Source organism: Lepisosteus oculatus, chromosome 11 (genome assembly GCF_040954835.1).
Source record: "Lepisosteus oculatus isolate fLepOcu1 chromosome 11, fLepOcu1.hap2, whole genome shotgun sequence".
In the NCBI taxonomy this organism is placed as follows: Eukaryota; Metazoa; Chordata; class Actinopteri; order Semionotiformes; family Lepisosteidae; genus Lepisosteus; species Lepisosteus oculatus.
Window position 1 is genome coordinate 20,140,449 of NC_090706.1, and position 25,419 is coordinate 20,165,867.

Consider the following 25,419-nt stretch of genomic DNA (forward strand, 5'->3'; position numbering starts at 1 on the left):
CTGTAACCCAAAAACTTAACACTGATCTACTAAATACAATACAGCCCAACACTCTAAACACAAGGCAACTGTACAGACTGTAGCCAAGCACTTTAATACTGAGCTGCTCAATGATTTACAGACAAGCACTCTAACTCTGATCTTCTAAAAATACTGCGGTACAGCACCAGGCACCTTTTTAGCGGCTCATAATTGCTTACTTTAATCTAACCACATCAGTAAAAGGTATCTACAACCCACAGCCATGAAGCTTGGTTGGAATCATTGCAGCCTAATAATGCTTTTCCCATATCATCAACATTAGCAAATACTAAAGTCTCCTGATTATTTAGGTTTAGTTTTTAGTTTCAGATTGTTTCTGTCTAATTTTCAGTAGTGTACAAGGCAGTTCAACAAGAGCTTGCAGGATCTCCTCATTTTCTTTCATAGACGTGTAACTATGTGCTTTTTTGTTGTTCAATTTGTATCAAGGATCATAAAAATCATACCTTTACCCAGTGGAGCAGTATATTGCAGAGGTAGCTGATCCTGATCCTGGAAAGCCATGGTTCAGCAAGTTTTACATCATTCACCAATTTCTAAGCACCTAGAACAATTTCTTTTGCAATTTAAAAAGGTTGTTTGCTCAATTTAGTACGTTGGAGATCTTTGGAAATGAAAACACCAGCAATCTATATCTCTTATGGACCACAGTTCACCATTCTTGAATTGAAATGAACCGATTAAATTGATCAAAACCATGAGCAAAACCCAACTTTACAAATCGAAGAGTTAAGGTGACCTATAAGACCTGGTGGATGAGCTCTGAAGGACCAGGGATAGCCACCATGTCTAGAAACAGTCAAGCTTGTTGCTCTACAACAGAATGATCTGTGGCATCTTGCTCTACCTTTAATTCCAGTGAGTGAATGCCAAGTGCACAAATCCTGCATTAAACGTCTCCGAAACCCTGCAAACTAGGTAGGAAATGATGCAATTGCTGTCTTGCTCTCTTTTGCTGTCTGTCAGTAGTAGCCTTAAATTTAAGATAGATGCAAAACACCATCCCTGATGCTCTGGAGAACCTAAGTTACTTCTGCCAGATGAAGATGCAGCATTAACAACACTATTTATTTTTCCCCTTTTGACAAGTACACTTGAATCTAATGTTGGATGTCTTAATGGTCTTTGTTTCTGATTTGAGATGTAGGTAATGTAATGACAGAAATAAACTGAAAGAAACATTTTCAAATAAGGCTGTCACTTTACTCCACTTAGATTAGACTATTCTGGGTACGTGCCTTATCAAAAAGGAGGCATGGTGTCCATAGATACTTGACAGTCTAATAAAGAAATAATTGGGATGGTGTCATTGGGGATTTATATTAAAGGGCCTTTTTAAAAAAATTATCTCATTGGCTCTATCTGCATGTCACTTGCTTAAGGCTATGTGGAGCCATGAAGCAGAAGTAATTGAGCAGGCCAATTAATATATAATTAATGGGCTGCTCTTGAGTTTAGTTTCTAAAAATCAGAGTTGGCACAAAAGACATCTAAAGGTGTATCGAGTTTGTCAGGCATGACAAATGAAAATGTGCAGAACCCTCATTATCCTGGACTGGATTCCTGCTTCAAGTTCTCATTTCAGTGTGCTCATCCTTTGAATTGACCCTGGTGGCAGTTTAAGGAGATTTAAAGTTAGATGAAGAACCATACTGCTCTAGGGAAGAAGTTTAAACTTGTGCTGTTCCCTTGATTTCATTTCTTCTACTGCCTGTGTTCAGCCCAGTTGTCAAATGCTCAAAATAAAAAAAAAGATAAAAAAAGCAAAACAAATGGATTTCAGATGGAGTTTGCCGCCTAACTATAATTTGAAACAAGAGGTTTCCAATTAGAGTTTAACAGCACGTTCAATACTAGATAGTGTAACAGAGATAATCATATGTCCAATAAATATATTGTCTCATCATGGTGCAGAGTGACTGGAGGGCTCAGGTATATTGAGCATGGTGCTGATGCTGCCTGGTCCTGGGGTTTGATACCTGTGTACCTGTGAAGAAAAGGATGAAGTAGCCCAATTCATTAACAGCTAAATACATGCCTCTTACTTTACCTGTAACATTTGATAGGATGTTAAAATGATGTAATGGAACACATCTGTAGGAATATTAACATCCTGCAAATAAATTAATGTAGGCCATATAAGAAAATTACAGTCCCGCTCTTCTGTACTTTGTAGTATTCTTTCCACTTATATTGTTCTATAGGCATCTAATTTAGGATCTCCAGTTGTACATTTCTTATGTCTCTGGCCACGATTATGAACCCTTTAACCCACCACTCAGGGAAAGTGAGAAAGTGTAAGCAGAGCCCTCTGACCCATTGCCCTGGGGCACTCATTGTTTGACACATTAAAGGCTATGCAGCTCCATGCAGGAACTTAAAACCCCATTGCTAGAGAGGCATATGTCTCACTAATAGTACTTTATGACTGTGAAAGTTCCCACCTCGGAAGTTGCAGGGGTTTCTTGGTCACCAAGTGCTTAGAGATGCCTGACCTTACCCTCAGCAACCCAAAGATGAACACACAGAAAATTGAGGAGTCATGGTCATAGTCACCTATTAATATATATATTAAGGGTTCAAACCCAGGATACCTGGATCATAGAGCTCAGTCTGCTCTTGGGTGAGAGCTTTTACCAACTGAGACATTGAAAATCCCCAGTCTTCTCATAAAAAACTTCTATTCTTCACATTATCTCATTTCTGATTTCCTCTTGATTCTATCACATTTGTTCCAATTCTGCTTCTACAAATTTGCCATACCAACTGTATTAGTAAAAAAATATTGTTACTAAAAAATACATTGAAACTTTTGCCATCATATTGCTGTAGAATGAATTCAGGTGTTGGTTCAGATGTTCCTGATTTCTGTGTTTTTCAGAATGACCTTCACCGAGCTATTCAAAGGACCCACTCTGCTATGTTCAATCAAGTCCTCATCTTGATTTGTACTCTGGTTTGCCTGATGTTTACATGGTAAGTAGCAGGGACACTAATCCTAAAGATACCAGTCAATTTCGAAGCCTTGAAAAAACTGAAAAATTACCATGAAGACTGATATTATGTACCTGTGTCCTGAGACTAACCTAATAAAGAGGAATTTCCTCTTGAATTGAAGGATGACTCTCCTGCAAGTGAGAGGTTGCTTTCAATATCAAATACCAGTCTGAGGTTCTTATAAAAACTCAGAAGGGAAGTATGCTGGTACAGTTTAGCTAAGTCTTAAAACCAAGATGCTGTTTCTTTTCAGACCTTGTCCTATTCCCTGTTCACTTACCTTGATGAAATAGACAGCTACAACATTTGAACAATGCTGTTTGGACGTTTTTCAGGCCTTTTTTGTATTAAATAATTAAACTGATACATAATTGAAAGTCAGTGGATCAGTAGCAAAACATAAAGTAGAATAAATAGAAGTTTACAACGCTAATTATTGGGAGACCTGGACTTGCCGGTGTTTTTGACTTGGGAGGGATTGGCAAAAGAGCCACCCACAAATTGTGCTAATATTATTATTATTGTTAACTTATATAGCTGTTTCTGGACGCTCCACTGAAAGTGCTTTACAGGTAATCGGGACTCCCCTCCACCACAAATGTGTAGAACCACCTGGATGATGCAACAGCTGCCAATGTGCCCCAGGATGCTCACCGCATATCAGCTAACAGGCAGGAGGAGAACAGAGTAATGAAGACGATTCATAGATGGGAATTATATTAGGAGGCCATCATTTGTAAAGGTTAGGGGGAAATTTGGCCAGAACTCCAGGTATTCTTTTCAAGAAACACCCTGGGATTTTGAATGACTACAGAGAGTCAGGACCTTAGTTTTATGTCTCATCCAAAGGATGGTTCCATTTCAAAGTATACTGTAGTGTCCCAGTCACAATACTGGGACAGTAGGACCCACACAGACTGCAGGGAGAGAGCTCCTAACTGGTCCCTCTAACACCTAGCAGCAACCTTAGCTTTCCCACGAGGTCTCCCATACAGGAACTGGACACGCTTGAACCTACTTAGCTTCAAGGGGTTGCCTTTAAAGGTGGCTTCTCAAAGTGCTTTATAGGATGACGACAACAACAAAAATGCACAATATATACATTTAATGAAAATACACAATGAGAGGAAACAGTAGATGGGGGTACTGAATACGCTAGGAGCTAACAAAGCTGTATATAACAGAACCAATTAAGTAAAGGCCCTTCTAAAGAAGAAGGTTTTGAGTTTAGATTTTAATGAGTTTGGGGAAGGTGACTCTCTGATATTCTAGGGGATAGAGTTCTAGAGCTTTGGGACATAACAGGAGAAGGCCCTGTTACCTGTAGAGTGCAGACAGGCTTGGGGGACAGATAGGAGAACAGAATTAGAAGAGTAAGGTTGCGATGTGGGGAGAAGGGCGATAGTATCTCAGGTACTGAGGTGCCAAGCCATGCAGAGCATGAGGACTTTGAAGTCGACATGAAACCTGACAGGAAGTCAGTGCAAGGGCTCCAGGATAAGATTAACATAGTCAATTCAGGAGAAGGTGAATGTGTTGAATCATATTGATAGTTGAGGCCATGTGATTTTAAAAGCTGACAAAGTGGAAACATGTAAATGCTGAAAAGTAACACGTACTAATTTAGCAGCAAATGTGAGTTACAGGGTGATATAGCTCACTCACAGAGTTGTTTCGAAGAAATAGCAAAAGTACAGCAATAGCATGGTCAGAGGTAGTCATGACACACAACCAAAGACACCTCTCCAAACTTCATTGCATAATTCTTTACTGTCAATGAAACAAGCAGACAAACACCATTGCTGGATTTCTGTGGATATTACTAAAAACTAATACATTATCTGAAATTAGCCCTTTGTCCACCTTTTCAAATTTTAGAATCAAAAGACAGATATAGTACCACACTTTTAAAGTTATTTATTTTCATGAATTTTATGAGCTGTAATTGTTTCAACATTGAAACAATTGGATTGAAAATTGTTTAAGTTGATGGAAGAGGTTTGTTTTACACTGATTTTGATTAGCTTTGTACAAAATTCATGACATATGTTGGCAGGTCTCCCAGCACTTCTGTTTTATTTTCCCTGTGCTGTAAATAAAAGAGCACTGTTTTCTTGCCTATTTTAAACATTTCATTCTAGTACTAAATCACTGGTGTGTAACATTTGGTGGAGGATGCAGACGTAGGTTGTTTGTTCTCTGAAAAATGTCCCTTCACCAAATTTCGACAACGATATGCTGTTCCCCAGACCACAAGCTATGTCTCCTTCCTTCACTCAATGTGAGAGATCTTGGGAGTAGCAAAACCCTACACTTGTTTTTGTTAAACATCAGATGTTTGTCCAGTCTTGAATTTTGCAATTCATTTTCTACCGTGCTTTTTAATCCTAGTATATAAATATCATCTGAAAATCTTTCCAGTCCACTAAGTTTTATAGCTAACTTTACATAGCTCTTTTCATTGGTCCACTATGAGTAAAATGCATTTAAACAGTGGTAATATGAAACAATTAAGTGCACAACTTAATTCAAACATAGTTATGTACAAAATGAAACCAAAATACATGGTTACTGACCAGAAACATTGTAAATACTAGTGGCCTACATCAATTATTTAAGTTAGGATGAACAGTAATTCCAGTTCAGTTCAGTATACATACAGAAGATTAACTGATGCGTTGGAAGCAAAGTTTCTTGTAAGGTACTATGGTTCTTACAAAAATATTATTGTCTTATTATTTGAATTCTTATTATATCCACTTATATTCCTGGACATTTTCCTAAAACAGGGTGAAGCAACTTAGGTGTTAAGCTCAAGGGTACACCAGCTGTGCTTTGCCTATTATTTGAACCCATAGCCTTCCAGTTATGAGTCCAGAGCCTAATGTCCTGTGCTATACAGATATGCGAAATTTCAAATGACTCTGTAGAGGAGCACAACAAAAATTTTTATTCTCAAAAGTACATGCTGCAGTCATTGACAGTGATTTTAAATGGGTTGTATATAAAATAAAATAATTGTTAATTATGTATTATTAACATTGATTTATTATCATTATTAATTATACCATTATCAAGACAATTTTAAAAAGACAATGTCCATTTCAGTGGTAAAGATTATGAACAATCAAATCAATCAAATGAATCATACGGTATATACAGTAGATCATATAAATATCACCTATATTGTGTTATATTGATGAATAGGGGTGAATACAGATTTCACACACGGATTTGCATCTATGTCTGCCCAATAACAGCAAATGAAGGGTAGTTTGGTATGATAACAGGGAAAAATCTCTTGTTCAAAACAAATTACTTTTCTCTGGCAATCTGTTGTTGACATCTGACCAGAAGCTGTTTTTGTTGGAACAGTTGGGCAGTATGTTGGAACTACAGCCTGAATGTTTGAAAAGATGCAACAGAAAAATATAGACTGACTTGTTTTCTTGGGTACTTGGCTGGCTGGGTGAGAAGTTGCAGTAGACTTTTTCTCACTTTTTTTTTACTATTTTTCCCGAGTGCTTGGGCTTTGCTTCTGCCAGTCAGAGTGCAATCATTATCAATTAACGAGCAAATTTCTCATTTTGTTTCTATGCCAAAGAGACCCCCATACTTAAGGACGCTTGAGTGTGGCCACTCTGACATGGCCCAAGCTGAGCACCTCTCATCTTCTATTATTCATTTCCTCGATTGTGTGCTACAGAAGGAAACAGGGCATACATGCATAAGAAAAAAAGATCATTTACTTTTCAACTTCTGTTTTGTTTCTAACTAAAAAACTGCTTGCTTTTTATCTTTCTTACCTATAATGGCACACGACAGAGTTATGAAATTATCATGGCACCTTTATAGGGGAAACAACAACTGACCATTATTGCAGTGTTACAGAAAAAAAAGAAAAAGAGCCAGAGAAATGAAATGATCTCGCCCGAGAGCTTTCTCACCACTGGCTGGGTAATTGAATTAAACAGCCTGTAAAAGCCAACTACTCACGGTGACTGACCTTTTCAAAGCAGGCAGCTGTCTGTTGACAGAGCTGAGAACAGAGGCTGTGTAAACAGACATGCCCATTAAGTGCCCAGATGCACAGATCATTGCTCCGTAGAGCCCCGGATGAAGAAAGCTATTAGACTGAATGCACTGAGCACGTCGCTAACAGAGGGATCATTTCAATTCATTGAAGTACTTCCTTCATAGTTGGGCCATAAAACGTGTGTTACCATAAGCCATGTGTTACCGCGTGTTCTTATTTTACTACTATTATACTACTAGCTGTGACACAACACAATGGATTTTCCTATGGACCTCACTAGAGGTGAAAACTGCATGAAGTCATGCACCATGTCTTTACACACAACCATTTACAGACACAAACAGCAGTCTCTTTAAGCCACTAATATTCATCCCCGATCCTGGAGGACCACAGTGTCTTTTGCTTTTCACTCTACCATAGACTCTAGCTTGATTTATATGGTCTCTATTACCACTCTTTCCAGGCATTTGTTCATTCAGGAGTATACCATTCAAACATTTTTAACCACTTCTTTACTTGTAGATCACAAGGGAACCAGAGATTATACCAGCAGGCAACGGGTACAAAGACCTTGGAGAGGATGCCAGTTCATATATTATCTATAAAACATGGGGCACTGCTGTTCTGTAGGATCAGGAGTGGTTTGAGCCAACATAACTCTCTTTGTCATCTTCCATGGCAGTATGTTCCCCCATGGCTAACTCAGTTTTCACTTATTTGAGTAGGCCAACTAAGTACATTGTATACTTTGAATACTGCCTCTCTGATTTAATATTGACAAAACTGACATCAAATTCCATGCAAAGAGAAATATATTTGTATTCCTGGAAAGCTTTGTAAGGTCAGAAACGCAGAGCCCCATTCCTGCTTTGCTTGTTCATTTGTCCACAACATTGATTATGTGTTTTACAGTTATATAGTACTTCTCAGAATCTTAAGTACAGTGGTGATAGATTATTAAAAAAATATGAATGAATTGGTGTGAGTGGTTTAATGTCAGATTAGGGGATTTTATTTTTTTTAACTATCCTATAGCAAGTGGGAAGACTATAAAATCCAAAAACCTGTGTTCCATAGTATTTCAGCACTATTTAAAACATGCTTTTGCAGCTGTGATGTGATCACTGTGATGCATCATGTTTATTTCCACCATGCAATTAACACATTCACAATGATAAAGAAAGGTGACAACCGAGACATACTTTAGTCTTGCTTCAGAAACGACAGGCTCAGATGAAATGCTCTCAGCTGGAAGTCTAAGAATTGGTGGGGCTCTAAAATCTCTCAACTGCTAACACCTGCATCTGTTTTCATCCTGAACTTCTCCACTGTTCTTCCATTTGAAGAGTGCTTTCATGTTTGAAATTCTGTAATGCACAACTGGCTTGCCAGTCTCCTGTAATTAAATATATGGACCCTGAAAACCTTTCTTAATCTGTAGAAAGCACAGTAGTGCTGTAAGTGTGTTTGCTTTTGTCTGAAGGCCATTTTAAAACTTGCTAAAGGCTCCAAATGGCCAGCTTGGCTCAATCATTGTTTTGCGTTTAGAAGTTACATTCAAAGCTAAATAAAGCTGCCCATCTTATGGATGCATTTGTCTGTCTTGTCTTTCAATTTCCCCAGCATCTGTGGGATCCAGCACTTGGAGCGAGCTGGGAATAACCTGACGCTGTTCGACTCTCTATATTTCTGCATCGTCACATTCTCCACAGTGGGCTTTGGCGATGTGACACCCAAGATCTGGCCCTCCCAGCTTCTTGTGGTCATCATGATCTGCGTGGCCCTCATTGTTCTGCCAATCCAGGTGATTCCAACCTCTGTACTCACCTCTCTCTCCACATTTTAGATGAACCAACCATAAACCTAACCCACTTGTCATTAGTCTGACCATCCAGGTGACAAAAACTCTTCTCTCAGCAAATCCCAAACAATTGGACCTTTGGATGTGGTTAACACTTAGGTAGCTAATAAGCTTAATTATTTTAGTCAGCTTAACTATTTTAATTAAAATGGGGGCAAATATTACTTATCCTGCAAAACAAGCTGTATAACCATCAGTAGCACAACCATTAATGTTTAACACTGTTAGGGGGCACTGCTTCTTTGAAAACTTCTTTGAAAAATCTGAACTGATGCTGTTCAGGTACTCTTATTGCCTCTTTGTCTGGCTTAATCTTTAATTTAAAAATGAAGGTTTGGGAGGTTTTATTAATCCAGAATATCAAAGTCCTCAGTTCTTTTTGATCACATATATATATATAAACCCAAATGAAACAGCCAGCTTTGACCATGTGGGTTGCTCATAGAGCACATAAAGCATACGTATCTGTAGGTGATGTGAATGTTCATTAGCTACAGTATATAAAATCAAATATGTGAAAACAAGTTAATGTAAAAAGTTTTCAATCTTTGTCACAGAATGTGGTGTGACATTTTCATAATCCTTTCGAATACTGGCAGGTTCACAAAAAATCCTTGGAAAATATATGTATGGGACAACCCCTTTCCTTTCCTTCCTCCTAACCCCTCCATACTGTACTAGGCAGATCTTCGTGATTTCTCACAGTCTCCAAACATTCACCATTTCAGTTCTCTCTTTGCTTGCATAAGCTATTTTTTATATGTAATGCAAGATGTTGAATTAATGCTCTTTTTACTTCTGCCCATATCAGATAGGAATTATTGCATACAGAGTAGCTGTCTACACCCTTACAGAGCAGTCTGGCCTATGTTAAGATGCACCTAACTGAACTGAAACATCCATTAGCCATATGGTCAATTTAAGGTGCATATCAGGAGAGCTAATGAAAAAGGGTGTGGGCATTATTATATCTTCCTTCCCAGTGGTTTATATCTGTGTGCCAATTCCTAGCACGCCATTCTCCTTTGGTTTACTTTACATGGCGAAGAATCTGATTTGCTGGCCAGATTGCTCTAACTCATAGCCCAGATGTATTTCAGTGAAGCAATTATTTATATACAACAAATAAATGAATGCAATCCATTCATCTTCAGAATGTGTAACTCCTGAGCTTTATGGTACAGGCATTGAGTGGGGAAATGCCTAGAATAATGTGCATATCAAATGTAATATATAATTGTGTATATCAAAGAGACAAACCACTGCAGGTCAAGCACTAATTGCAAATATAGTTCTGCTACACTTATTATCCTAAGTTTATTATGGTTGACAAACAATCAACCAATCCCTAATTAATCAGAGCATTTCAAAAAAAAAAACATGATTTCTAAAAGTATAAAAACTCATACTTGTAGTTCTTTCTCTTCAAGTAATGAATTACTGTACAGTACGGTATGTGCATAGACCTTTATAAAACTCACTTCTGAAATTAATAGCAGTCTAGTTACAGAATAAATTTAGAATTCAGATTGTAGGGGTTTCAGATTTGGTCAAAGACACTATCCAAAGTGAAGTAGCATTAGAACCTGTGATAGGAATCACCAAGTCTAGGCAATAAGGACAACAGTTCAGTGGATCCATAGGACTCAACCTCTTCTGAAAGCACAAGTAGATTCATATTTGTGTTGTATGGTTCATTTGGGCCAGGTGAGTTTCATATAAACTCACTGAGTCCTCATCATGGGGTCTGGTACTATTATTGACCTAAAGAGGCCTCTGAAACCTGAGGGACTATTTTCATTGAGGACTGTCCTCGTGCAGCTATGGGCTGTAGCAGGGATGGACAACATCAGTTTCCAAGGGCTTGAGAGTTCTCTAGTTTTCATTCTGTCTCATTTAATCTGTAATTTGTAATCTGAGCAAATCGAGGGTTTAACTGTAGGGTTGGTCAGGGAAGAAATCCTAATTCTTTAATAATGAAATAATGATTTCCTAAATTACTCATTTGAAAGTATTCGCATTAACTGCATGAGTGCTGGTCTTGAAGGACCCTTGATCCCCATTTTGGTTCACTGATGCAGCCAGTCAGGTGTACTGGCAATTTAAAGGATGGTGTGTGCAGGGAACAAAGTTCCATAGTTTTCCAGTCATATATTTCAAATATCATGTGGTGGAGCTGAAGCAAAAATCAATGACTCGCCATAATGTATAGCAAGGCTGGTCAATAGAGTATTTTCACAAGCTGACAACAGGCATACTCCTTCCATTGCAGAGATGCTAAATACAGTATGATCAATTTTGAAACAGAGGCACAGCATTTGTTTCTTCAAAAAAGAGAAAATCACCAAGTCAAGATGAATACATAGCCTTTGTGGGAGGAGAATGAATTGGGCATTACTCAATAAATAGCAGTGTCCTCTCTGACAGAGTGCATGAATCTGAAACATGGAGAATAAACTCATCCATACCAGTACAACTAACCCCAAATTAGACATCACTTAAAAAAGGCAGAAAAAAGGACTGTGAGTTTTACAATAAACCTTATATTAAATTATATCTGAGTCCCATCTCATAAACCTCCAAATACTAATACCAACCACTATATCATCTTCTTAAAATACTGTCCTGTGCCCTGTGAAATTGTAATTTATTTTTTATATTTTGTGTTCTGGAATTGTTTTTCTGAAGTTTAAAAGTATCTGAAGGCCAAAGAACATGAGTTGCACGTGTTCAGAGGAAGCACTCCCATATAAGAACTGTGCGACTTAAATACTTAAATAGAATTCAGATTCATCCAGGAATACCATACACTAGAAAAACTATTGAATTCTCTCTGGATCCATCTCTTTACTAAATACAATGCCTAATAAAATTCCTGCAGGTCTTCATTATCTCTTTCCAACTTCTTGATCCTGAACAGGAATTAGAACTACCGCTTGGCTGCTGATGTTAAAGCACATGATTTGCATTTGCTTTACCATCAACTGTGTCATATAAACTGTTAGAGCACTCCATCACAACTTGCATCACTTCAGTATGTACTGTATAGTAATAAGATCTTCTCATAGTTTTCTCTTATCAATTTCTCTTATCAAATCAGCTCTTTAATCTTATAAGTGTAAGAATGTTTCTTCTTGTTCTTCTCTGGACTGATTCAGGGGTTGTAATGCCTTTCTGTATCATGGTGAACACAATTTTACACAATATTATAAATTACATTTTACTAGTGTATTGTACAATATTAACATAAAACAATTCAAATAGTAACACTACTTTGCTTCTCTCTTCTCAGAACTTTATAGTTTTGTCCTCCAAAAGATGATAATGATAAAGATGATTCAAACTTGAGAAACAGGTCTGAAGTTCATTGCATGAAACACATTAAGTTAAATTTCCCCAACATTTGTTAAGTTTGTTTTTCTGTTAGTTATCTACTTTAGTTTAAGGTTGTTGCATCCAAAATATATTGTGATTGTGAGTGAAGTCATGTCCTTATTGTAGTAAAGGCTATCTTTGAAAACTCAGGCCCTTTAGGCAGATTCACTTGACAGTAGCTCCCTCAGACAAACTATAACATTTGCTATAAACATTTACCTGGGCCACAGAGCTCATCTGTACCTGTCCCTGAATGCACTGGGCAGAACGAGCAAAACTGATGACTGAATTGAAAAAGAACCACCAGGTGGAGATCTGGAGAACCCAGACATCAGGGGAGGGACAGCCTGGAACAACATCTCAGGGTCACCACATTAAACAGGTCCACCGTCTCATTAGCTTCATGCTGTTTGATGTTCAAATCTAATTCTGAAACCTATTTGCATTTAGCACTGTCTGGGGCACTGTCAGCTGAATTGCTACAATGTTCCCTACCTGAAAGGTCGGAGATCTTTCGATGATTATTCATTAACGATTTTGGGAAATAAAAAAATCAGAAAAAATCCAATCATTTATTTACACAGCCTATAGAGTCTTTGCAGAGCCCAAAGGAGGGTGTTTTTGAGTGCTATTTTTTTTGCTTTCATTATATTTATTGACTGAGCTTCAGAAAACAAGAGCTGGGATCCTTTGCATGGTCCGACTGTGTTTTCCTTTTAAAGAAACATGACTTCTGCCTCTTTCTGATAGGGAAAGCTACTGCCTGGTCTTAATTAGCTAATAAGGTTTGAATCCCTTGAGTGACCTCATTGGCCAGCAAGATATGGCTGATATCACATTCCTACACCTTGGGAAAAATCAGTCACTATGCTCCACATGTGCAAGTTTCAAAGGACAAACAGTTTTTGAAGTTTGAAGTTAGACTCAGTTCTTTTAAAGCTGTTAATCTTTGCTGCTCATGTACAGATATTTTAAATAAGCGAATTGGATTGTGAACCACATGAGTAGTAATGCTTTACATTAAACAGCCAAATCAGCCTGCAACTTACAACTGGCAACCAGCTGAAGCTAAGCATGTGTGGGCCTGGCCAATATCTGTAAGGTAGACCTCCTGAGAAAAACTAAAGTTGTTGCTGGAAGAGGTCCCCAGGAGGGGGCATTCACCCTGCCTGTGTGGGGGTCCTAATGCTCCAAGCAAAAATGCATTGTCCTTCAGATGAAATATAAAGCTGACTCTCCCTGGACATTAAAAATCCCAGTGTGTTTCTTTGAAAAAGAGTACCTGGAGTTCTGGCCACATTTCCCCCTGGCCTTTACCTATTATGGCCTCCTAATAATCCCCATCTATGAATTGGCTACATTCCTGTGTTCTCCTCCCCACTGATAACTGATGTGTGGTGAGCGTAGCAGTGCACTATGACTGCCATCTCATCATTCAGGTGGATGCTGCACATTGGTGGTTGACAGGAGTTCCCATTATCTGTAAAGCGCTTTTAGTGGTGCGTTCAGAAAAGCGCTATATAAGTATGAGGAATTATTATGTATTAGCTATTATTATTAACAGTTGCAGGTGTTTGGAATGTAAATAGCTAGAAATTGATTGTCTTTCACTTCCTAAACTGCTTCATATTTTAATCACATGCTCTTCCAGCTTGGGGCCTCCAGTTGTGCCTTTCCATCTTAGTTCAGTGCACGAACCTGTGTATCCAAGCAGAGAGAATGAGAGGGTGCAGACTCTCTCCCCTGATCCACCCAGCCATTGAGTTGTTCATCTTTGACACTGTAAACTCTGCAGAAATTACAGAAGGTTCTGTGCTGACTGAAGGAGAGGCTTTTCTCTCACCTACAGGAGAGCAAGGTAGCTGGCGCAGGAGTCTCTATTTCTCTCTGAAGTGAGAGAGAGTCCTAGCTGATTCATCCCGATCCCTCTCTGCAGAGCTCACTGTGTTTCCAGAATGAGTTCCTTTTGAGTTGGAGAATTCATTCCAGGAATTCTTTGTCTGTAACCGCAAGTAAAAAATCAGCTCACTTTATGAGCATCACCACACCACAGAAGGTACACCTTCCTCCGTTATGTGAACTTTTGACCCACTCCTTTGTTCTTGTCCCCCCTGTGCCAGAGCTTTCACAGAGCAGACCAAGCCCCGGTCCTCCTGTGCCATTGCATGTGGCGCGTCTCTCAGTCTGAAATGAAACACTATCTGACTATAGCAGCTATGGCTTTGATGGCAAGTCGCTTGATCTGCCAGCCGCTGGTGACTCCGAGACAGCATTTCACCCTCTGCAGGGCGCAGCTATTGATTTGTGCTTGAACCGAAGGAGAAAAATCACCACCCAGGAGGATCTCTTCATGCGCGTTTTCTCTTTAATCTGGAAATACATCTGACAGTTACTGATGTGACTGTGCACCCCTCCCCCCCACACTTTTTGTTTTAAGCCTCTGTCTCATTTTTTTGTTGTTGGCTTTTAAATCAGGCATATTCTATGCATATGCAGTCAGGCATATTTCTGAGATGGAAGAATGATGTTTTAACAATATTTTGTACATGTGGGTCAAACATCAAGCCTGGATCAAATATCACCCCAAATTTCAAATCAGATTGAAATTGAAGTACAGTGACATCCACAGAATAAGTTATTAAATTGGCTTTACATAGTTAGTGTGAGATGCCAATGAAGGTCATTTTGATTCAGGTTATTCAGGTTTTTATGTCAGAGGCGCAAGAAAAAGAAAAAAATAGAGAGTGCAGAAACTACTACTTTAGTGTCAGGTTTAGTGTGGACGTTTAGGGTTAAAGACAAATCTAGCTCAGTTCTGAACTCTGCTGTTTGCATTGCTGACTGCTCATTTTTATTTTTATTTTAGCTGTGTATTTCTTTAAAGCATTTAATAATAATAATAATAATAATTACTTATACTTATATAGCGCTTTTCTGGACACTCCACTCGAAGCACTTTACAGATAATGGGGACTCCCCTCCACCAATGTGCAGCATCCACCTGGATGATGCGACGGCAGCCATAGTGCACCAGAACGTCAGCTATGAGTGGGGAGGAGAGCAGAGTAATGAAGCTAATTCATAGATGGGGATTATTAGGAGGCCATGATTGGTAAGGGCCAATGGGAAATTCGGCCAGGACGTCAGGGTTACACCCCTACTCTTTTCAAGAAACACCCTGGGATTTTTAATGACCACAGAGAGTCAGGACCTCGGTTTTACGTCTCATCCGAAGGACGACACCCGTTTACAGTATAGTATCCCCATCACTATACTGGGGCATTAGGACCCACATGGACTGCAGAGTGAGTGCCCCCTGTTGGCCCCACTAACCTCTTCCAGCTGCAAACTTAGTTTTTCCCCAGAGGTCTCCTATCCAGGTACTGACCAGGCTCACACCTGCTTAGCTTCAGTGGGTTGCCGGTTGTGAGTTGCAGTGTGATATGGCTGCATGGTTTTATTTACACCTGTGGTTTTAATTACTTTTAACTTATATCAACTGATATGATTAAAATTACATGACTTATAAATATTAAGCTTTGGTTTGCTATCTGCATGCAAACCATGAATGCACATATCTCTGATTTATTTGCCTGACTTTGTTCTGACCAGTGGGGTTCATATTGTTGGCTCGGTATTCTGTTAATGCCGGGCTGTTAACAAACCCTGTGCAGGTCTCGAGACGCAGTCCGAAAGCTAAGGTGTCCAAGACGGGAGGCGAAGAAGAGTGGTTGGTAATTCCAAGCGAAGCCAAATCCAAGTAGTCAGAACGAAGTCAGGCAAACAAATCCGAGAGGGGCAAGACAAAAGAGAGGTCGCAAGAAATCCGAAGCCAAAGACTCATAGGTGAGGGGATCCAGACGAGCTAGAGAGGGTTTCAGGAAAGGAGGGTGAGGCAAGCTCAGGAGGCAGATGAAATCCTAATACCGAGCACTGGTAGCAGTGAGCATAGGGTTTAAATAGTTGCGGGGAAAAGATGTGGAAAGAAGATTGAATCATTTGGAGCTAATTGGTGCCGACTGTGCTCGTAAAAAACACACCATACCATGATCTGTGTGTATCTGTTATTCTTTAGTGTTTTAGGATTGTGGAACAAGCTACCCAGTCATGTTGTTGAAGCCAATACCCTGGCTTCTGTCAAGAGACAACCCAAGATCCTTAGATTTGCTGCTAACTACCAAAGAGATTAAATGAGTTGAATTTACATGCACACAGCAAACATGGCCCTGGTCACTTTCTGTTTGTGTCCCCCTCACACCTCTACCTGCGTTGTTCTGATGCCCAGTTCGAGCAGCTGGCATTCCTGTGGATGGAGCGACAGAAATCAGGTGGTAACTACAGCCGTTACCGGGCCCAGACAGAGAAGCATGTGGTGCTGTGCGTCAGCAGTCTCAAGATCGACCTTCTCATGGACTTCCTCAATGAGTTCTACGCTCACCCTAGACTACAGGTGAGTTCAGTTCATGGACATTGCAGGGACTTTATTTGAGCATTTATAACAATGTTTAAACACAAGCCTGATAATACAACTTTATTTTCACAAATAGTACATTTTTCTTATCGGTTTAACAGGTCATTACATCAAAAGGTTCTGCTAAGCCAATGCTATCTTCCTGACCCTGTGCAAACTTACATATCTCCCAAAAACCACAAATTTTTCCATCATGTGGACCATCTCAAAATCGATCAGACAATTAAGCAGACTATTTAAAGCTATTTCCCCATTCATTTAGTGTTCTGAAATTAAGCTAAGCTGTCAGTGTTAAGCTTTGCAGTACTAAAACACTCACCTGACAAGCACTGATTTTTTCCTTCATTTACAAGCACTGAATCAGTGGGATCATTCTTCCTTCCCTGCTTTTTTTCTTGGCTTGTAAGTTTTTGCCCCTTCTTCCTTTTTTTGTTTCCTCCAAAGCTACAACTCTCCAGCCTTCTGTATTACATCAAGGCAGTTTTTTCCCAGCTTCGTTTTTATTCAGACAGCTGTATTCAAGCCAGTCTCTCTGCTGCACCAAGGCAGCTTTTTCCCAGCTTAGTGTTTATTCAGACAGCTGTATTCTAGCCAGTCTCTCCACGGCAGCCTTTTTTCAGTTCACATTAATTAAGACAGCTCCATTTTTTATCAGCCTGCATTATTACTTCATCTTCTCTCATTAAGCCATGCTCCCATTGTGTCTTCACGAAGACTCCAGAGGGTCCTCTGTGATCCTGCACTTGGAGCTCAGCTTGCTATTCGCCTGGCTTCAGGGAAAGAATTGTCCTTCAGAACTACACTCCTAGCATCATCACACTGTGTTAGGCATAACATGCTCATCCTAAAGAAGAGCAGACACTGTACCAGTACAATAATATATTTATATTTATTTCAGGAGCCCCTGGAGACTATACTCAGTCCTAGCACTGTCACTGCCCTGTCACAATAGACAAGAACCACTCTCTGTCTATTTGCTCTAGTCCTCCCAACTGCCAGACCATCACCAGTAGTCAGTCACACTAACACACACTCCCTATATGCTAGGTTGTTATTGGAAAGAACAGCATAATCTCAGGGTAAAAGAGTTGCAATGTTTGAAAATTTAAGTCCTGGGGAGAACCACAATGTTAAGCAATTTTATGTCAAGGAATAATAAGATGCACCTGACTTTACAAGTGGGAAGCCTCAGCATTTAAGAGTAACTGTTGCTACAATGCCTTAAATATTTATTAATGTATTCAAATATTCAATTTCACTCCTTACATGCTTGTCTAAGATGGTTAATACAAAGAAAATCCTCACAGCTTTACACCAGTAATAGTAACCATTCAATTACTCACATTATCATTACTCTACTTGTCATGCTGGGAGCTCTATGTGCTGTTGTAGTAAAACACATCATCATATTTTAGACAAAATGAAACAGTATGTCTTGAGCCTAAAGGACATAGATCAATAGTTCTTGACTAAGGATCACTCAAGATGATCAGTGGGACCCCAGAAGGAAAGGGATACCTTCCCAAGTCTGGCATTGTGTGGATGCAATGCACTTAAACCCTTGACTTGGTTTTGCAATACTTGCAATGGATCAGTAGACCTGAACTTCTGTATTTATAAATTAAAACATATAATAGTAGTAACATTTTTTAAAATGAGAAATTTCAGCTGCTTTTTATTTGGAAGGGATTCCTTTAAATGATATAGAATCCCTACTATTGACAAGGTATAGTGATTAAGGAGTTTGATTAGTACATTTAAATGTGCAAGCATTTTTCACAGTGTTCAATACATTGACTAAATATAGTTTCCAAGAAGGGCAATGGCAATGATCAATAAGTGGTCCCTGCCTTCTGTGCTATTGTGGACAGAGGCATTGTATATCAGGGGTTGACAGTATAGTGGCCAAACAAATGCAGAGAGACTGGATGCTGTGTATTGCAAAGTTGATTTTTTAAAGTAAACATAAGGATCCATTGATGTAACTGGCAGCCTGCCTGCACTTAAGAACAGGAAGGTAATTAGAGACACTGACAAGGTCATTGTTTGCCATCAGTATGCAGGGTTATTGAATAGCTGAGGGCATCATTCTCCTCCATGATTAATGACATGGTGATGTTGTGTGATCACCTGTTAAAATGGGCTATGGACTACCTGCAGCAGGTTACCTGTCAGCAAAAGATTGTTTTAGTCATTTTTTTGCGATTATTTTTTTTTCTTGGATTGTTAGGCGTTTAGCATGCGTGCTTGGGTGGACAAGACCATTTAAAAAAAATGGGATATGGCTTAGCAGTGCTTGCTCATGTGCATTTGTCAGTATCATTGCTCAGTAACACCAGGTTAGATCACTTGGTCATTGCACATTGATGAGGTGTGATTGTCTTTCTGGATGATTGCACACTGATGATGTTGAAATCTCTTCCTAAATCTCTGAGTTTGTAGTGGATTATAATGAAAGGCAGTGATGTATATTATTTATGCATCCAGTGTTCAAAATTGCAGGGCTTCCCTAGCTGGGAAATTGGAGATTGAGCAAGACATAGGCTTTATCCCGCCAGGCTTTAAAAAAGCATAAAAAAACCAACACACTTTGATTTATTTCTGCAGTGATGCAGGAGAATCGGTCAAATCCACAGTAAAGAAAAATGCCCATACACTGCAATATGCAACAGTCACATTTTTTGTGACTCAAGATGCTGAAATCTTGCTTGGAGGTCTTTATCAAAACCAAAGGTTTTGCTCATTTTAATAAAAAATGCGAGTCTTGGATATTGAAGTATCCCCATAAGGATATTGAAATGTTTTCCAACCTAATCCCAACCTTTTCTTCTATCAGCATTGCCTTATTCAAAGTTTTAAAGTAACTTTCTGTTTGTTCTGGAGGTGGAAATCTGTTCCTCAAATAAGGCACGCATTGAATAACATTGACAGAGTATACAGTAGTCATTTGGCGTGGCGTTCTGATATATTGGCCAATGGGAATTGAAGGATCACTGCAGAGCAACAGAGGGTGACTGATTCTGCCAGGATCAGAGACGGACACACCTGCCTGCCTGTCTTTGCAGGATTATTACGTTGTGATCCTGTGCCCCACGGAAATGGATGTGCAGGTGAGGAGAGTGCTCCAGATCCCACTGTGGTCCCAGAGAGTCATCTACCTACAGGGCTCAGCTCTCAAAGACCAAGACCTCATGAGAGCCAAGTAAGTTTTTCTGAAAAGGGTCTGCTTGCTTGAATTCAGTATTAACACTGTGCTAAAGTAGGAGACACCCCAGTGCTAATAAAGAGATCACTCTGCGGCAAATGTCAATTATGAGTCCCTCAGATCCATTCCACTACAAATCTTTGGTGCCACCTGCTGCTTAATTATATTATTCTGTCTATTAGCAAGGAATCAAAAAATTACAAAGCTGGTTGTGCCAAGCTCACTCAATGAAACAGATTAAAAAGGCCAGTATCCGAAAACCCCTTATATAAACTCTTGTTCAAGAATTTGAGCCCAGACTAAGTTATTCTCTGCTCACTGATTTTAAATAGATTTCCGAGAAACAGGGTCTTAAGTTGTATAAGAACTGTTGCCAAATGTGATTTATAGCTGTGAGCCTCAGGACAGTCAATCAACTAAACATATGAATGATTTTTTCAAGCTATCACTTCATGACTAGAATTTCTAAACCCTTGCTACATTTGGTGACTGAGAACACTGTGCTGTTGGAGGTACCATCCCTCAGATGAGTCCTGATTGCTTGATCATTAACATCCCATAACAATTTTTGTAAATGGAAGTGTGTTGACCCTTCTGTGCTGTCCACATACCACCTTCCATGCTCCATATGATACGGCACCTGATCTGCTGTGTGGAGGAACTGCTGTGTGTCCCTAGGTGGATGGTGCACTTCAATGTTATTTGATGTTGGTCCCCCTCTTAAATGTGAGGCATTTTGGAATCATTTGGGTTTGAAAGTATCTATACAAATATAAGCAATTAATGTTATGATGGTGACTGAGTGGGAAAGGCTGGATTATAAACACTTTATGAATATCAGGGAAATTAAACAATTAGCTATAGAAGATTGCCGATCACGACTACAACAAATACTTATTGCTTGCGTGGAATGTGAGATAAGAATGACAAAGCTTCTAAACCCTAGCTGAATTATCAGCCTTTCTAGCTTGTCCCCACCAGTACATTATGCCATAAAATGGCTCCACCACAGGAAGGATGGATGGGGTACATAATATGCTTTACTCTGAATTAAGGAAGGGGCATCTGAGAGAATGTTTATATATATTTTTTATAATTCGGTTATGACACCAGGGGGCTACCTCATCTGGTTTTGCAAATGGATGCCTTAGGATTTTTCTATAATAGAAACTCAGGCCAACTGAGCATTGTATCTCTCATGGCACAGCCCTGTCTGCTCATTATCATTATTCATCTTATATAATAATAGGAGTGTATGTTTCAATTGAAGTCCCTGACCAAGAGTGATTCTTTGCAATGGCCCCACCAGAAAAGTGACAGAGTACTTTGCCAGGGAAAAAGTGCATTAGTAACATTGAAAGTACCAATTAGAAAAAAAGGATTGAATGGGCGTACCAGTTCCTAACCTTTCGGCAGGGGAAATGGAACTACTTAGCACGTGTAAATGTGAAGTGGCTTGACCTTGAAGCAGGCCTGCATGCAGCACGGCGGAATTTGATTGCTCACTGTATGAACAGTGTTTGTATTTGTTGATTGTCGCTAACCTCACTAACCCGTAACCCTTGTCTTTTCCACTAACCTGCTGTGGCCCCTCCCCTTCCTGCCCGTGCTGTCTTGCTACTGGCTGGCTGAAGGATGGATGATGCCGAGGCCTGCTTTATCCTTAGCAACCGTTTTGAGGTGGATCGCATCGCTGCTGTACGTTCTCCTTTTTGTTTTGTTTTTTTGCTCCTTATCTATGTTTAATTACAGATCGCACTGAAGCATACTGGAGAGTTGTAATGGTAGAGCTTGTGTTGTATGAACAAAAGTAAATCACAGTCTAGTCTCAGTTAGGTGTAAAATGCCTTTAAAAACTTAACATTGATAATTGCACAAAGGGAAAGGAGGACTGTATGGAGAAAACTACTAGGCAATGCTTTTATAAATAGAACACTGACCCTGTGCTTTGTGTTCAAACCAGCTGTAATCTGGGTCTTTCATTCTTTAGCCAAAGACAAGGTAATGTGGGGGTTCACTGAGAGCCTGATCCAGCAGGCGTCTCTAACAGAGTGGTCCTATAGGCAGGAAATTGAATGTGTGGCTTGAGACCTCTATCAGTCTTTATTTGAATCACCAGAGTAGGCTGGATTCACCACAGAAACTTTGTTTTTAAGGTAACATCGTCCATCATAATAGCATAACAACATTTCTCCGTAACAGCCAGAAATAATGAGATTGTGAGAAAAAATATCTCTAGGAGGTGTCCACCTCTGCTTTGAATGACTGCAGCAAGACCTGGACATTTCCTTAGTGAGCCTTAGAGAACACAGTGTTTGGAATGAGCCTTGAATCTCTTTCACTGTTTTTATCCCCTCATTTTGTGTAACCCAGCCTCATGAAAAACTTGTGGTCAACTGATCTCCTTCCATGAGGACAGGTAATGCTACCTCATTGTGGGCTCTGGCTCTTCCCCTAAGTGCTGTGACGTCCCTGTCTATTGCAGATCCCTCAGCTTTCCCATTTTGTAGAGGGAATGACATTTTATGCTATAGGGTTTTTTATGCACTCCTGTCTAGATCAGCTTGAGGGAACATCACTTCATGGTGATTCATCACGCGGTCAACATGGAGCAATGGTGAGGACTCTGGATCGAACATGTAACAATGCGGAGTGGGTGGAGCCGCGGCGAGGTTAGCGAGAACTGAAAGAAAACAAAAGGAAAAGGAAAATTGCACTGTTACAAAAAGTGGCACTGCGCCGTCGGTGCAGAGCGATGCCCAGGCTGGACTTACCCTATCTAATGGCGGGGGGACCATACTGGACTATTCCCTATCTATCTGGGTCCAGTCTAGGAGCGCAGGGAGCGCAAGGAGTGCAAGGTCAAAAATAAAAATAAAACTTGTGAAAAAGGAACAACCTGCCCCAGTGCAACTGCACAGTGGGACAGATGAAAAGAAAAGAAAAAGATCGACCTCATGCTTGGGTACAGTCTCCTCTGGGATTGCTAGTGTAGCGTAGCAATGCCCTGCTCGTCCTGTCGGAGAGGTGTCCAGTGCACAGTATATTGCCCGTACAGTTGTTCTTCATTAGGCTAAGGCGGTCCAGCTATGACTCGTCAGGCAATGTGTCGCCCTTCGTTCAGGGCTCTGCCTCCACACTGAACACACCCCTCACATACTTCAACTAACAGAGAGCTGTGGATTCAAGTCCCAAATGTAAACATTGTTTTGCTAGCCTTGGTATCCATGAGCAAAGTCCTTAGTCATGATTGCTCTCATCTACCCTGCTGTATAAATAGGTAGTACCACTGGGTGAGTTAACTTTAAATGAACCAGGGTCTGATTCACAGACTATCACACTCTGAGTTTGCTTAATGCTCAGATGTACATTCATCAGAGCATTATGTGGCATGTCATGATGTGGTATAAAGGAGAAGATGAAACAGGTGTGCATTCATTTCATATAAAGGAGAAGTGCAGATTTAGTTACAGGTACTATTTACAGAGGAAGAAGTAAAAACTAAAACTACAGGTGAATATCAAAGTGTGCAGGAGAGCATTAGGCAAATATGAAAACGTTTGGATAATTGAAACCTTAGAAAGCAATTCACTGGGCAGAATATTGATGTAAGCATATCCACTCTTTCCTATTATAAAAGTAAGTGAAATAGCTACATATAAAAGGCCAGTTGTTTAATAGAACTCTAGAACAATAATATACTCTATGTGTAGTGTCTTCTTTCATGAGACAGATGGTAATAAAGGCTAAATCCACAGCCAGCAAGCTGAGAGAGTCCTCCCAACTTTCTGCAGTTGTAAATGTCAAAGGTCAAAGGTCACAGCTTTTCTCAATGGTTCTATGGGGCATGATTACCCAGAATCATGCTATTGTTTAAAGAGACAGTAGCAGATGGGGATCTAAATGAACAAGATTGCAACAAGCTCCTTGTTCAGAGATTCATGTTTGGATCAAAACCTGGGACTCCTCCAGCCTATCCCATCACTGCACAGAGTTGGCAACAAGCAAAAAGATTGCAGGAGCTGAGTTTGTTTTTGTCTGCCTCCTACTGATCATGAGGTGAAAAGGCTCATCTATATGGTGCACTCATATTTGGAGGTAGCAGTGCAGATAATGTGAGAATGTGTGCCAATGTGATTTTGTCTCACCACGTATCAGTCCTCTGCTGGACAGTTGTTTCTGGGTGTGGGCCTGTCTCATTAACAAACATTACATTGAAAGAGCCCGTCTCTGTGCTGGGAGAATGCTATGTCATTTGTTTCTGTTTCATCTGACATTTCCTTACTGCTCTAATGAGATAGGTATAGCAAAATTAAATCACTGCAGTGAACTCTGAATAGCAAGCCCGTGTCTATGCCACAAAAGATCAGAAGTGGCGCAGCTGGGATTACTGTATACAAACTCTACCATTCTTTTGAAAAATTAATGTGCTGTTATCAATTGCACATCAAATTCTTAGTGTCAAAGACAGACCTGTTTGCAAAGGGAGTCTGTTTATTTAAATCTACTTGCTTTTTTAATTTTGTTTTTCCTTTGGATCCATTTTGATATCTACAGTGTTGTATTGACTTTTAATAAATTTGCTTGTCAGGGACCTTTTGAAATGCTAAAACCCTTTTATAAATCACATGTCTAGGGTATGATTTATATTTAGAAGATGAAAATTAGCTTTTGTTCTCAAAATCTAGACTGCTAGCTTGAAAATATGCTTGTGAATCATTAACTTCTTAAAATGTAGTTTTTGTTTTCAAGGAATGAAGCACGTTTTAACAATTAGCAAAACGTTTCTGCCATTTCAGTGTCTGCTTGCAGAGACTCTATAGGACCTACAGAAATCAACTAAAATTCAACTACTGCTTTGTTGCTTTGAATAGCATGCAGTATTGTAATGTGCTAGATAAACAATATTATCATATGTAAGATTTAAAAGGGTAACTGATATAGGAATTCCAAAATAAATTAGTGTGACACTTCAATCATTTGAACTTTTTTGTTTTCTAATGTGTTGGAGGAGCTGTATGTACCTACTGTATATATCCACATTTATCCTTATAATAATAATTTGAATGATGTTTTCTCAATCTTTATTACAGCTTTTGCATGTGCCTGAATTCCAGATTTAGTTCCCTTCTGTGTTAATCAATTCTTTCCTGGTGGTTTACCCAGTTAAAAGTGTATTAATCAAAGGGGTATGTACTTGTGGGACTGATGAAACTGATGCTTATATGACTGTCCTTGTTTTCAGTATGTGATTCAGGGAGACAGTGTAAAAATAAATGGTAACAAACTGGATTAAGTAGCTGGCTGTAGCAGTTAACATAACTGGCCTTGAGTAAAGACTTTTATTGGTTTCAGGTTATCTTAAAATTCCTGGCACACCTCCATAGCTACTCTGACAGGATTAAGTGGCAAATGAATGGATTACACGGCTG

General features: G+C 39.5%; 1 protein-coding gene across 3 annotated transcripts in view; it reads left to right on the forward strand.

Annotated features, from left to right (window-relative positions):
• Positions 1–25,419, forward strand: part of kcnt2b (potassium sodium-activated channel subfamily T member 2b) — a 186,043-nt gene that overhangs the window by 107,563 nt on the left and 53,061 nt on the right. For 2 of the 3 annotated variants that reach the window (XM_015349287.2, XM_015349288.2), the window contains exons 9-13: positions 2,924–3,018; positions 8,699–8,879; positions 16,597–16,761; positions 19,848–19,984; positions 21,622–21,685. In XM_015349287.2, the coding sequence (XP_015204773.2) occupies positions 2,924–3,018; positions 8,699–8,879; positions 16,597–16,761; positions 19,848–19,984; positions 21,622–21,685 (642 nt within the window). Of the gene's footprint in view, positions 1–910; positions 961–2,923; positions 3,019–8,698; positions 8,880–16,596; positions 16,762–19,847; positions 19,985–21,621; positions 21,686–25,419 lie in introns of those variants that run through there. The other variant, XM_015349289.2, reaches the window with a different exon arrangement.